We start from the raw sequence: 16165 nt of genomic DNA on the forward strand, positions 1-16165 counted from the left end.
GCCTGCGAGTGAAGACTCGGAGGCAAATCTACGGATAAAGATTTGACTGGGAAAGAAAGAGAAAGAAAAAAACTTGGGCCGACGGAGAGCCCTCACCAGTCGACCACGAGCTCATGACGCTGTGTCATGACGTCATGAGCTGGAGAGCAGGTCGTTAGCTTGCAAGTAATGCATTTTAAAACGGGCTTAAATGTGTCTGTCCATGTGGATTACGACCAGACTCGGATTGATTAAGAAAATAATAATAAAATTGAGTTATATAAAAGGACCGTCTACGACTGGACTCGGATTGATTAAAAAATAAATTAATTAAATTATATATATATATATATATATATATGGTAAATTATGATTTTTTTTTATCAATGGGTTTGGTTAATATGCTGTATGGATAAATATGAAATTAAGAATTAGTATTGAAGATTTTTTAAATAATATTTATTTATAAAATAATCAAATTCAATGAATGGTATGATTTTTTAAATTTTGTATGAGTTGACCGTCTAATATATAATAGGGAGAATAAAAATAATAATAGAGGAGGTGAATCGTACTCATTATTTTTTTATTAAACATAAGAATAGATAGTGGAAATAAAGAAATAAAAATATATATATAAGGTCAACATCTTTAGTTTTTTACGTGATTCATAGTTACTATTAATCCAAGGTCTGTACTCTTTAAGATGATTAAATATAAAGTACATGTAAATAAAAATATACCAATAAATAAAGAATATAGTAATTTGAACGTTGATTGTCGCAGCATTGTTTCGACATCATAGAGTAGGTTTCGAAGCAGCACACAAGTATGAAAGTTATATCAAATATGTGTTTCTAGTTGTTGGTCAAATCCTTCTTTTATAATCTCTTCCAGACGCTGAGACCAGCTTCAGACGTCTCCACCAAGACTTATCTGATCCACCTTCGTCGCTAGCTGACTTATCCAACTCTGGGCACCTGGATCCATTATGGACATCTAGACTACTGACCTCGACGAATCTTTATCTAAGTCGCTTCTATCTATTCCCGAGCTCCAAGATCCCTTCCAGACACCTAGAGTCGGACGTATACCAGCTAATTAGAGTGTGTCAACTCATTTATTCTTGTGACTGGATTCGGGCAATTCTGGGCATTTGTATCCTTTCTAGTATCCGGGTCTCTAGACTCCTAGATCCATTCCGGGTGCCCAACTTTTATTTCGTGTATCATAAAGTTAACAAAATAAACATAATATAAAACATAAGTAAAAAAAAAATTAGACAGTTTCGGGATTGTCTGGTCCTAACTTTCAGATTTCATTAAAATCCTAGATCAAACCAATATCTATTGTTCCCTCAATGGAAAATACGTTTTTACCTATTTCTCTCGAGAGAGTTTATCTATTACCAAACATTTGGTCCTTTTTAACCTGTTTGCACTTTTACTTAGCATTCAAATTGAACCTTCAAGACATTCGTTAGATGTTCAATCCTTGATCTACCTAGACTTTTGCCCAGTGTCCGTGACCCCAAGACTTCCCACCCAATGTCCTTGACTCCTAATACTTCTGTCCAATATCCTCAATCTGCTAAGACTTCTATCCAATCCACTTGACGAGGACTTCTTTATCTAATCCACTCGACCAAAACTTTTTACCCAATCTATTTGATCAGGATTTTTTTATATAGCCTTAATTAGGATTTTTCTACCCACTTAGTTAAGCTCGGTAAATCATAATAATTCCTAACTTTGAATCTTTATGAATATAAAAATATAAATTTAATTAGTTAGTACTTTTCATACCAACACAATTCACTTTAGTTGAGTGGATTAGACATTTTCTAGCTCATCAAGATGGCAGGTGAGTCTCTCTCGCCTTGTCAAATGATGAATTTTTGATGGATTGATCCGTCTGACTTTAACCTTCTTAAGAAAGAAAGAGAAAGCTTGGCCAACGTTCAGCCTGATCTAACAATTGTCTGGCTGCGAGCTCATGGTTAAGAGGCTAGACTAACCATTTTAAGCTCATGGCTAAGTGATTGCACAACCACGATGGTAAAAGGTGAATACGCTCGTCCTCAGCATCCCTGCCAACCCGTTTCAGGACTAACACGGAGGAGGTAAATGACAAACGAAGTAATTGCACAACCACGAGCTCATGACATCGTGTCATGAACTCGCGAGCAGATTGTGATCTTGCGAGTACCAGTAGACCACGAGCTCACAATGATATCTCTAATTTAAAAAGAGGTGGTAGTCGAGAATTAAATTTTATTAAAAGTTATTTATGTGGTTAAATTTTATAATTAATTAGAATTAAAAAAATGTATTTTTAAAAGTCTTTTAAATTTTTATAAAAGATTAAAATTTTATTTAAAAATCTATTATTTTATAAAGAATATAAAAAAGATTAGAATATCATGTAATAGACAAATATTTTGAAGTTAATATAATTTTTACAATCAATAATTTTCCTTTTCAGCGCATCTTTATTTTTGAGTTGTGCTACATCAATTGGTACATAAGTGAGATTGTAAAATGATCCTCATAGACTCCTGGATGCAGCGATTAAGTTTTCTCGCGATCGAGATTTTTTTTCATAGGTTGGCAAACCTACGAATGTAGACATTTAGATAGATTACTGAGATGAGATCCTTTGTCCTGAAAATTTATCCCATCATCATTAAAAATAATTCAGCAATTCAAAAAATTAGATATCTAAATTATTAAAAAACAAATAGTTATCACAAATATTTTGGGCCAACTCTGATAAGGAGGAAAAGAAACTTGACCTTCTATTATGTTTTTTTAATAATCAAGTTACTAAATTTTTTGAAATAATTAATCTTAAAAGTAATGTCCTATTAAAATTTTTTATCGATATGATCATCGATAAATTAGAAAAATCTCATAAAAATTCATTCAAATGACAAACATTCTTAGATTTATCATCCCGTCATAAAAAAAAATTATTACATTATGTTAAAATTAAAATTTTAAATGTCTGATTAAATATTTAAAGAATTTGTCAGTTGAACAGACGCCCGAGACCTTCTCCTTCTCCCCTAATGTTCGCCCTAATCACAAGCTGGTTTGTCTACCACAAGATTCATGTGATTCATAATAAAAGAGTTTCTTTTATCAATAAATTAAACTCTGACTATTGAATATATATTAAAAAAATTATAAAGAGTTTTAAAAAATAAATTAAAAGAACACTTTTATTTTGATTACAGGTGCTCATTTTATTTGTTTATATTTAAAATATTCAATATTATGACAGTCTTAGTTAAAATTAGTAAAACATATTTGAAATAATTTTAATCATAAATATTAATTATAAGTATTTGAATTTGATAAAATTTATTAAATATTATTAAACTATTTCTTATTAAAATCAGAATAATATAAAATAATTTATTACAATTATTTAAAATTGTTTTATATTGAAACTTCAAATTTCTCTTTTTTACAAAACATTTAATAATAATAATAAAAATAATAGGGATAAGGGCCCTTCGAGTTTTGTTCTCTCCTGGTTGGGTTCGTTACACAGTAGCGCTCCTTCACCGCACGCTCGCAGCTCCTCAGCTCGCTCGCGGCTTCGAGGGCGTTGGTAAGGGCCATGGCTTCGTCGGCGAGGGCGTTGGAGTGGAAGTTCTCTCAGGTGCTCGGAGAGAGGCAGCCTGGCGAGAAGGTCGACGAGAGTCAGTCCTCTTCATCCCCTTCTCCTCTTTCTTTCGTTCTCTTCAATTTTTTCCTTTCTTATTTTGCTTTCCTCTTCGATTCTTCATTTTTAGCTTAAAATGATCGGACTCCCTAGTTTCCGGATTCAATTCCTTAGCTTGTTAGTGTAAGACTCGGGAAAAATGAGGGCAATCGTGATACTTGATGTTGATTCTGCAGTTTTTGTTTTAGAGGAAAGCAAAGAAAAGGCAGCAAGCTGCATGTTGATTTTGGATAAAGCTGGAGTTTTACAGCTCAAACAAGCAATTTAGAAACCAGGTTATTGGATCAATCATTCAATTTTATCAAGAACTGCGCTTTGCAGATAGCTGTCGAGATCCGAGAATGCCAAAGCAGAACTAATGACAATGGCGCAAATAAGGGAGAGTTGCGTCTTCGTTGCCCAAAACTGATGGAATTTCTTTTGTCATTCCTGGTAACTGAAAGCCATGCCTGACAAAAGATATTGAGGATTTTTCTGATCGTCTGTCTACGAGGTGAGGTCAAAGCACCAAGCAATAATCTTCCAGCCTCATTGACCTCTAGGAAAAGTGCAGAAAAGATGTTCAGATGTTTCAAGACCTTGCCTTTACATGATCTGTAAAGCCTTCATATGGGGAATGTCATAGGACTACTGATAATTTCATGAACAAGGTGGAATTGAGCCTGCCCCAATAAGTTTCTCAAAAGTACTATGCGTTGGGAACAATCCCCTGGTTGGAAGTTTCTCAACAGTCCATCCCTTGTTGGAACTGCTGGACTCTCACCATGTCAATTAGAATGAGAAGTCGTCGAAAAGAAGGGGAGATGGTTTGTACATCCATCCAGGATATTTTTATTGGAGCATAATGCAAATAGGGATGGAAAGTTATGCATTTAACAAGTGTTTCCACATCACTGATACTCCCAAAACACCTCCTGTGACCTGCTATTCGTTGAGCTTTCACTACAGTAGAATGAAATCCTTCATGTGCCTAGACCTTTCTCAGCCAAGTTTCCTTTCATCCTTTCTATTTTCCTTTCATCCTTCATGGTACATGGGTGTGTGAATACATGAACACTAAGCGCTAACTCAAGTACATGGAAGTGTCAATTCTCATGGAATTGCACAATTGAATGAAAAAATGGGATCAATAAATCCAGAATTGGGCTGCCATCGGAAGGTCAAAATTTGGCTACAAATCGAAAGACAAATTTAATTAAATCCTAAACTAACTCTGTATTATTTAATCCTTCTTTTCTCGCACTTGTGACAATGCTTGGAGCTGAATGCCACACACAACTTTGCTTTTTGCATTCCACTTTTGCGTCACCACAACAAATTGTATCCCTTGAAGTGACAACGTCCACATGACACCTCAGTGCTTGTGCCATGCCTTCACATTCGTGTGCTTGTGTCCCAAACAAGGAACAACAATGATGGCCCATTGGAAGTGGAGTCATAGGAGGAGCTGAACAACAGACACATACGACGAATTCAAGAGATCCAAATTTGAGCTGTGACAACTAAAAGGCATAGTGGTAATTAATTATTTTTTTAGAAAAGGGTTTGACTAATGGAAAAATTACATTTTAGGGTCTCGGCTTCACCCATATAAATAGATTCTCTCTCCTGTTGTTTAAATATTCAATGCTCATGTTGTCAAGTTGTGACTTCTACTCTTAGCTCTCCTCCCCATCCCTTCCCTCCCCTCTAAGAGTTTGAAGGCTTTGGAATCGTCAAGGATTTGAAATTTGAGTGTTACTATTTTGAGTTGAAGGTAGTTATATCTTGGTTGATGATTGTCAACAAATTATAAACACGTAGATAGGTCAATATTGTCTTAAAGAGAATGAGTTCAATTATTAGCGGACCTTAATTCTCTTATTTGGAGAGATAAAGTTACTTGAAAGGGTGTGTCGATACTTGATATCCAAAGAGGACTCAATGACGACAGGTACGTCTATCATATCTAAATCAACAGATTTCCCACAACAAAGTTCTTCCAATTGAATGGATAATTGCTTACCCATTTGTGGTTCGTGATATGTTAACTATTTTCTTTCCAATTGACTAAATATAAGAACATGTAGGTCTAAAAATTCAATTAATAAACTTTATATGAACATGTGTCATAGGTTTTCGAGTGCTTCTTACTCTACCATTTGACATTGCTATTGTTGTCTCATTTGTAGTTGACATGATATCGGCAGTAGAATTTGAGAGTAGAGGTGACTACCTTGCAATTGGAGATCAAGGGGGTCGTATTGTTTTGTTTCAAAAGAAAGACAGGAAAGATGTAACTTTCTTGCTTTAGAAGATTCATCCATTTGCCTTTGGATGCATAAATGTGGAGATTCTAGCAACATGATAAAATTGTATCATATAATTGTATTCATTATTGCGTCACTAATCATTTTACATGTTCCATCAGTCACATCCTAGAAAAGTGCTAGAGCATACAGACTATATTGTTACCTCGCCTCCTCTCTATTGCTATAAGACAGAGTTCCAAAGTCATGAAATTGAGGTGGTTTTTTTTTTTACTAATTTTCAATTACATAAATTATCTACTCAGTAATGTGCTTTTGTATGAATTAGTTATGCATTCAAGTCTAATGTATTGCATCCTTAGTTTGATTACCTGAAGAGTTTGGAAATTGGAGAGAAGATCAACAAAATAAGATGGTGTGCCAACCCCAATAGTTCTCTGTTCGTTCTTTCTACAAATGACAGAACAATTAAGCTATGGAAGGTAAGGGGGTTTCTGTATGAGCTAATATTCCTAAACGTACATATTATCACCCTACAATCAGCGCTAGTCACTCTTTAATATTGAATATTGCTGGAGTTACTGCTAAAGCTTTGTGCTATTTGTAATGTTTGCATATTTGTTAAACAGGTCTCAGACCATAAAGTTAAGAAGATCAATGAAATGGATTCAAATGTGCATGTAGCCTCAGAAAATGCTCTTCTATCAGAGAGAAGTTTCTTGAATGACCAAAGAAAACCATCTATTCCAAAAGGTTACCAATTAGAATGGAATGCTAAAAGGCCACGAAATACATCTACATTCAAGGAAAGCTCTAATGTGGTAGGTAAATTGACATGATCAAAATTACCTAAATGTTTTAAGCCAAGATATTGATGAATCTGTTATATGACACAGTTTATTTGATATTCTGGGTGTTGATGAACTTCTCCAGATACACTATATAACTTAAAATAGTTGAATGCAAAATGTGAAGTTGTGATGTGAGTCAATTGGATGAAAAATAATTTTTCAGAAGTACGAAGTTGCTTGTAGGGTCACATGCACAAAATTCCATTCTACCTTAGAGATATTTTTTGGTCATTGCTCGTTTATTGTTTTTGATGTCATTGTTAAGAATGGTGCTCAAGAATTAATTTAACTGATGTCTCATTTATCAGACATTTGATATTGAAGATTTTGCTTCCTCGAGGTGTCGTCGGGTGTACTCCCATGCTCATGACTACAACATTAATTCTTTATCAATTAATTGGTAATAGCTTTATGCACTGTCTTCTCTTTTCATAGACCCTATTTTGAGTTCTCACATTTTGTACTTCTGGTCAAACAAATGTTGTTGCATTCTGTTTTTTTCATGCGGACGTAAATTTTCCTTGTCATTTAAAAATGTTTATTATTATTTTTTAACATTAGCAGCAAATACATAAAGCATTTCTTTGCGACATACATGACCATCGTATTGTGGTCATCAAATCTGATTTAAGTCACCATCTTATACAGTGATTTGGAGACATTCTTATCTGCTGATGACCTCAGAATAAATATATGGAACCTCGAAGTTAGTAACCAATGCTTCAACATCATTGATTTGAGGCCTGTGGACATTGAGGATCTCGTAGGTGACTTATCTTGTAACTTATGCTTTATAAGCTAGAAGTTGCTAGTTTTGGTAAATTTTATCTACTCAAATCGTATAGAAAAACTACGCAACATAAATTGCATCCATGTTCCTTTCTCGATGAAACCTGAACCTAGTTAAAGTTAGTTCATAATGTAGCTTCGACTTTGTATTTTTGGTTTGTTATTGGTGTGTTAATCCTGGCATGAATATTATTATAATTGCTTTATTAACTTTTTTTTGCTGCATATACACAATAATTGCCAAAGAAATTGACACATGGTCATCAACTAGATCGATGATGAGATTGCTCAGGCTCAACATTAGAGGAGAAATTTTGCTCAAGAGGGAATTGGTTGTTAGATGCGAGAGAAAGGTGAACACAAATAAGGAATTCAGCTCTAATACTAAATTGTACCTAGAGAACAAATTTCACAAATTTCACAAAGTTCATAAATCGAAGAATGTAGAATGTTATAAACTCATAAACCAATTCATCTAAAAGCTTGCCTAACTTATCTCTAAAAATCATAACACAATCTGAAATTTAAAAACAATCTTTAAAAATCAAACAAACTTATAAAAATTAAATACTCCAAAACTTTATAAACTCTAAATTTAACCATAATGTTGTGTTGCATCAACATCATTCTCATAAAAACTCACTCCATATTCCTTTCACTGATAAACATCTAACTAGCAAACATCTTACATACTTATAAATAGTGGATGTGCCATCCACAACCAAGTACTTTGTCATAATTTACATATTAAGGTAGACAAGTATACCTAAAATGCCACCTAAGTAGAAAAAGTTCCAAGCTAACCTAGAAACTTGAGAATAAGTGAGTCATCAAACTCAGCAACCAATTACATTTGCAACCATTGGTATTTATTTTACGAATTTTAAGTGTTAATGAGCAAAACAAGAAAGTAACTTGAAAGGCGAATGACATAAGTTATAGAGCAACTTTAACTAATTAATATAAATTAATGAAATTAGATATTCATAACAAAAGTCTAGTTGTTTAATGGAAGTTTGTACAAATAACACGAGAATGCCTAAATGGAAAAGTGAAATACTTCATATCACCAGATGCCAATCGTCATCCCATAACAAATATATGGTGTAGAAGAATATAAACATAAGTATTTCATATCACGAAGTATATAGCACTCACCCATGTCTAGGAGAGTATATTGGTAAGGGCCAGTAGCTCCACTAATATAATTGTGATGTGGAAACTCGAGGTGGCTTACATGGATTCAGAAAGTGGTCCCACTATTTATAATGTGGCACACTGCTTCATGCAACAGCTAGACCATCACCAATAGAGATTATCATACATAAGTCAACAGGTCATTTGCAGATATTCTTAAGTCGTATGAGGTGACCAACATGTATAGAGTGCACTAATGGAACAGTAACGGTAAATACCTCCCTTATGTGCTAGTCACTATTCCAAAGGCTAATAGCCACCCGTGATTTACCTCCGTTGTGTTGGCTCTGAGACGGATTGGCGAGGACGTTGGGGGCGAGCGTATTCGCCTTTTGCCACCACTAATGGAACAATAACACTTAAGGCCCTCGAATAAGCAAAATAACCAATCTACCAATTATCTTATGGTAGTGGGATTCAAGGTATTTCTCTATGGCTAAGTGGCTCCATTAAGTAAATTAGCTACACAGATTCCACAAGAGGACATATATCAAATGACTTTAACAGGTGCAGTGGTAAAGCAAGCTGATAGGAGTTAATTATAGAGATCACCTTGGATATTGAGTGGGTTCGTGGAGCAGGATGTCACCTAGGAGAAGACTTCTTAGGTTCTCTGCAAGATGAGCCACATGCTCAAACTAAACACACGTATGCATGCATCTGGATGCAGCCCAGATAATGGCCTTAATTACAGCGCATAGGCATGCACAAATCTGGGCACAAACTAGGTATGGACATCCTTTGACTTAAAACTCTATTTGAGGGCTTTGTGGGAGATTTTGACATTCTAGAGCTGTGAGGATGCCTTTAGACGCATGCAAAAGGTATGGGAGATTAGGGAAATGACTTTTATTTCCCAGGAGCAATTGCAATGAGATTTTTCTTGTCCTCTCCATCGGCAATTGGCAGTGGTAGAGCTTTTTCTTTCCTTTTTTTTAAACACAGTTTCTAAACCCTTATTGGATATGTTAGACTTGGTATGAGTCGAGTTTGCATAATTTGAGGTATTGTTCATTCCTAAGTATAATCCAAGTAGAAAATTAGCCCTAAAAACTTTGTTGAATATTGGTTCAAAATGTCTACTTTAAATGTTCCTCATTTGACAAAAAAAAAACAAATTAAATTTCATTTGATTTGATATTTTGACCAACAGAGTGATGTTTTGAGTTAATATGAAAATTCTAAGGTTTTGTTTAGTTAATTAAGAAGAAATGTTTTTTTGTATTAAATTTTATAAATTTGTAATTATCTTATCTTATTTCTGTTCATGAATTAATAAATGAACAATGAATAAGTAAGAATGAGACTAACAGATTGAAAACTAAGCTTCTAAGTGATAGTGTGAGAATTACTTTGCGGACAAAGGTAAAAACAAACCAATCTGAAGAGCTATAAGTTCTTTATGTGCTAAGATTCCTGTTATTCCTGCATGATTAAGTGTAAGTGTTAAGGACATAGGGGTTTGAGTAATATGTATTGAGTGACATGAATATCTATTCCTTATGCATGATATATTTGATGACTAATCAGCTATGCAGTATATTCAGAGTTCTATTAAAAAATGAGTCAAATTCACTTTTCTATCTGAAGATTTTATATTTGAAGATATGTTACTCACTCTTTCTTCATCTATGATAAAATCTCCAATCAGAGGTAATAACTTCAGCTGAGTTTCATCCAGCATGCTGTAATCTCTTAGCTTACAGCAGCTCAAGAGGTTTCATACGACTAGTAGATATGAGACAATCAGCCCTATGTGATCAGAATGCAAAACTGTGAGTTTCCGATATTATTTTATTATTTTGTGCCATTATATTTCTTTTCAGGATGATGCAAACATGTGGTGAATATAAAATTTTAGTCATCAAACTTTCATTTAGTTTTCCATTTGTCCTTCCCTTGTCAAATGGAGCTCACTTGTGCTGATAGTAAAAATGGATCCTGCAAATATTACTGTTACTTTATAAATGACTAATAAGCAAAGTCCACAATATAGAAATGCAATTAAAATGATCTAAAAATGGGGAGAAATTGAGTGCCCCTGCTTCTAACTCCCCATGCATACTTTTTTAGCATGCTTCTCTTAAAACTACACAGGTTTAGGCGCTATCATGGTTTTCCATAACATGTTTTCTACTGCAGTTTTCAAGATCGTGAAACTTTTGGGTCTAAGTCCTTCTTCACTGAGATTGCTGCTTCTATCTCAGACATAAAGTTTGCTAAAGATGGGCGACATATTTTAAGTCGGGACTACATGAATTTAAAGGTTTTCTAGTTGTCTTTTTCTTTTGTACTTTGGAATATTGGTTGAGGCATTAGGTTAATTGTTTTCAATGTCTCTATACTATTTGAACTTTACCTATTATTTGAAACCGGTCTCTATTCTTTTTGAGGAAAATCATCTCATATTGAAATTGCCCTATGTTTTGAATTGGAACTGAAGCGTAAGCTTTAGATAGTTATTACCATTATTTACCCATCTGACAAAGAACTTGAATTCTATGATCCTATAGATCTAATTTTGACATACAAGAATAAGAGTAAGTGTTGTAGACAAGTGACAATGAGAGGTGGGGATAAGAGTGAAGCTAGGCTTTGATTCCACTTAACTCAATAATGAGACATTTCTCAAAGGGCGCACCCAAAGTTGAAAATTTCCCCATGAGCATGCCAAATTTCATTCCTTCTTAAGGAGTGCACTTCCGTAGTAAAATATTCAAAATACCTCTTAGTGCAACTGCACGCTTATGTTACAAGAGTCATCAAAGTGGGTTGCCCCAATTTCCTTGATGCACTTAAATATATGAGAATGCAAAACTAAGACTGCAATTGGAGTCACTGCTGTTGCTACTTGCTATTTTAGGAACACGCCCATGAAAGTTATCAAGTTGGTTTTAACCTAAAACACCTTGGTGGACTTAAATATGCTAGAATGCAGTTAAAATTACAGTTGGAATCAATGTAGTCTAGTAACATGTCCATGCTCTTATTTCGGTATCTCATAGACAACTATCAAGGTGAACCCCAACCACCTTGATGGACCAAACATGTCAGAATGCAAAGGAAAGATTATATTTTGAATCAATGCCTTGAAATATGTACACGCCCTTAACTCTATTTCATGGACAGAAACACCTTCAAGGAGATTTGAACCAAACCTCCTTGACAGCCTAAAAGAATTCATTTCAACTCAAGAACTTTTTAAAATAGATTATGCTCTCATGAATTCAATAGTACCCTTATTTGATCAAATGATGAAGTTTCAGCTTTTAGAAAAATTAGAAAAAAAAGTTCACAATTCATAACATCAAGCTATTTTGATAATCTGAAAGAGAGAGGTGAGGCAAAGTGGGTCCTTTATGAAGAAATGAAACTTGGAATTCTCATTGAGAATTTTTCAACTTCGAGATCGCCCTTTGTCATAAGATAAACCGTGTGCCCCAATTGGCCTTCTCAAGGAATTGTGTGCCTCGAATAGCAATCTTGCAAGAAACAAGAGACAATCCCCTAACAGAAAAATCATGGTATTGTACAAATAATGAAGACAATGTGGGCCATCCTATCTAGACCAAACAATAGATTGTTATCTGCCCCGACCCATGGTGTAGCGGTCCCATGCAGTCTTCAAGCATCCACGGTTCGATTCCCAGCCATGAGCATTTTCCTCTCATGGGATAACAACCTTGGCATGTTGGGCTGCTATGTTGTGAGCACTTCCGGATTTATCTAATGGCCTATGGGAAACTTCCGTGGGGCAGGTCGGTTATCCTTGGGATTAGTTAGCCGGAAGGGTTGGATACCTAGTGCTAGCTAAAAAAACCAATAGATTGTTATCTTGGATTGGCAAAATTGTATTAGGTTTGCTTAGAAATTGTAGAAGTAGAATAATAAAATAATAAAATGTATTATTAAATCATTATTTTATTCAAACGATTTACTTTCTCATTTTACTTCTATTTTCATAACAAGCTATTTTGGTTTGAGATTGAATCATATTCCGAAACTGGTTTGTAAACCTTGCTGTGTAATAATAATGCAGTTGGCATTTTAAAGCTACTGTGCTACAAAAATAGTTGACACATAGACACATTATAAATTAAACTTGGAATCCTACTTTGTTATTTTTATTTTATTTTACTTTATTTTTTTGCAAAAAAAAAATAGCTTTGAGGTCTAGCATATTTCATGCTTGTTACTTCTTCAACTGCAGTTGTGGGACTTGCGCATGGAAACCTCTCCTGTTCTTACTTTTAAGATACATGAGTATCTTCGTCCCAAGGTAACTAGTTTAGTACTTGCTCCTGTTCTGAATTTAATGGTTCTATTTTTACATTTAAATGTAGCGAGCATGTAATGGTAATCTGTAGAGCTTCTGTCAAAACCGTAAGAGGTATCATTTTATTTGATTTTTAAACTCATTCATGCAATACCTTATTGGAGTCAGTGTACCTGTTTGTTAATTTGCTAAAATTTGGAACTTTTAACAATTTGAAAATCATATGGTTTTATTGGATTGCTGCTTTCCTAGTGATATCTATAGTAGATAGTACAAACACTATTATCTTTGGAAAGGCGGTTCATCTCGGATTTGGAAATTGGTGCAGAATGCAGATAGATTCAATTCTGAACAATTGATCAGCCACAAACATTTCATCATTTATTGTATCTGACTCCTGTCCTGTCAAACTTCTCGGTTTGATGCTTGATTGCTACTTAGCTTTATTTTACACTAGAGTATGTGCGCTATCCCACAAAGTGAATTGGTTAATACAGGGAGCAGAGGATATAGCGTATTATGCAAGTATTAGCTTAGGACACATCGCTTGATGGTGGGACAAACTAGCCTTTACTGATCCAGTATCTTCTTGCATGCTAAAAAGGAGGGATCAGATGATAGTCTACAATATGCACTTTAATCATTTCAGATAAAGCTAAATATATTCTATCAAACAAATGCTCATCTAATAACTTATATTTGGCAACCCTCTTGCTTTCAAAGCATTAACCTGTGTGATTGACATATGTTTATGAATTTTGTAGTTATCAGATCTGTACAATGGTGATTTCATTTTTGATAAATTCGACTGCTGTCTGAGCAGGGATGGGTCTCACTTTGCCAGTGGGACATACAGGTGTGTTTCATCATATAACCTGTACCATTCCAATCAACTACATATATGGGTTTAAAGTGTCTCTTATTCCTCTACTTTGCTGTCAGCAATACTTTCAAAGTGTTCAGTCACGACAGCGGCCCTATTGATGGAAGTATATTGGAAGCCAGCAAAATCCCAAACAGGTGAATTCTGTTTTACCACCCACTTAAAACTGCATCAACTGAAGCAACATAATGGGTCAGGTTGTCATGTGCGATTGAAGAAGTCGTAGTTGATGTTTTCTCTACTAGTTCTTTATGTATATTACTTTAGGCTTGTCATAATGACTTCCGAACTTACCAAATCAGTTCATTTATTGTGGTTCATCCAGAACATCACATACTAGAGCACACCAAAAACACACTGGATTGTTGAGCAGCTTTGCTCGGGGATTCCACTGGCGAGGTTATTGCATACTATATCTTTCCAAATAGCTTTATTCATTCGACTATTTATCATAATTATTCTCATTGCAGATCATGAGAATCCAAACCATGATAACAGTCAGGAGTTTCCTTGCGATTTTGATTCAAAACTGATGCATATGGCATGGCACCCTACTACAAATTTAATAGCTTGTGCAACAAAATGCAGCTTGTATATGTACTATGCATAGAGGTAGCCACAAAGAGTTAAGTGTCTGAGGTATCTCAATCACTCAGATGAAGTTAAACCGAACTAACCAACACAGAGTGAAGTTACGCTGCATTGGGCCGTCGATGATGATGGTTTAAATTCGTTTGCAACGCGTGTAATGTAAAGTTCTAAAGATGCTTGTTTGGTATGCCGGCTGTGATGCTCCGGTTACAGCATTGTTGCTTGAAGGATTATGCATCGATCTCCATTAAGCATACACATTGTATATATGATATGAAAAGGTCCTGCACCATAACATAAAGAAGGACACAACTCTAGATGTGAATTAACTTTGCATATTTTTGCAAATGCAGTGTGATGTGCATAAAACCTATCATGAAGCAACTAAATAAGCAAATTGAAGAACACAACATGAAGATATTCATTTCACTTGAGTTGGATTTTGTGAAGTTTGTGGATTGGATTATTTTATTTATTTTCTTTTTCAAATTTGTGTTGTGTTGCTGTGTTTCATTTTGTCGGTACTATTATTATTGATATTAGCATTATCAAGAAATTATTTATAGATTATTGCCAATGGAAATTGTACTCTTATTAATCTAGATTTCTTTTCTTAATAATAATACACAAAAATAATAATAATAATTCATAAGCAATTAGTAAAGTAATTAAATTGATTAATGGAATAATTTGAGTGACCAAAACAGTTTAGAATACGTATTTCAAATAGATTTATTATTATTTTTAACTTTAAAAAGATAAAATTAATTTTAAAAATATCAAATTTAATTTAACTGTTCTTATTTATTTCTCTAAATAACTTGATCACTTGAAATCTATCATTCTTTAAACAAGTTCAAAAATATTTCCATATAAAATTAAATAAGTATTAGTCACCAATTTCATTACACACTTTATTTTTTAAACAATAAAAAGAGTCTTTTAAAAAGATAAAAATGATGCCAAATAAATTTAATTTAATGTATATTGAACTTGGCTAACCAAAGTAATTAATTCTATTTTTTATAAGTTAAAAAAATTATTTGTAAACTTAAATGCACATTGTTATTTTTCTTTATTTTAAAAAAATTGTCTGAATTATAAAATCAAACTTTATTATAAACTTTCTTTTAAATTATAAAATTTAAAAGAAAATTTTAAATTCAAATTTAAATTGTCTGAATTATAATTCAAATTATAAAATTTCATTATCTTTTATAATCCACATTATATTACATTACAAGTTTACAATTAAATCAAATAAAATAATCTGTCTTGTATTATAATTCTAATTATATAATAAGACAAATTACATTCTACTAAACATAGTCCAAATGTATAATATAACTTTTTTTTTTAATTATTTAAACTATAAAATCAACCTTTCTATGTTTCTCCGTGAAGCAGTTGAATCGGTCCAATCGGTTCAACCGGTGGTTCATAGTAGTTACAGTTGTCATAAAAACAAACCTGATCCCCTCCGCCTAATCCCACTCACGTGCCTGCTCATGCTAAAATGTTGTGCTTTCCCTTCCCTCATATAACTCTTTATTTTTAAAAAAAATCAATCTTTAAAAGAAATTAAAGCAAATTTAACTATTTTATAAATTAAAAAATT

The 16165-nt window shown here is 33.7% G+C and overlaps 1 protein-coding gene across 3 annotated transcripts; it reads left to right on the forward strand.

Moving 5' to 3' along the window:
- Positions 1–3507: 3507 nt before the first annotated feature.
- Positions 3508–14996, forward strand: LOC122022560 (serine/threonine protein phosphatase 2A 55 kDa regulatory subunit B beta isoform-like). Of its 3 annotated transcripts, none has more exons than XM_042580590.1 (15): positions 3551–3688; positions 3888–5644; positions 5883–5986; positions 6122–6217; positions 6323–6442; positions 6590–6781; positions 7120–7211; positions 7460–7578; positions 10449–10572; positions 10940–11063; positions 13008–13076; positions 13838–13929; positions 14016–14093; positions 14282–14355; positions 14427–14996. In XM_042580590.1, exons 2-15 carry the CDS (start codon positions 5635–5637, stop codon positions 14564–14566), a joined length of 1434 nt encoding a protein of 477 aa, XP_042436524.1. In that variant the 5' UTR covers positions 3551–3688; positions 3888–5634; the 3' UTR covers positions 14567–14996. The 3 variants fall into 3 exon arrangements, with proteins under 3 accessions (XP_042436523.1, XP_042436524.1, XP_042436525.1); XM_042580591.1 differs by having other exon boundaries at positions 3888–5228; XM_042580589.1 differs by lacking the exon at positions 3888–5644 and having other exon boundaries at positions 3508–3688.
- The last annotated feature ends 1169 nt before the right edge of the window (positions 14997–16165 follow it).

Source organism: Zingiber officinale, chromosome 9B (assembly GCF_018446385.1).
Source record: "Zingiber officinale cultivar Zhangliang chromosome 9B, Zo_v1.1, whole genome shotgun sequence".
NCBI lineage: Eukaryota > Viridiplantae > Streptophyta > Magnoliopsida > Zingiberales > Zingiberaceae > Zingiber > Zingiber officinale.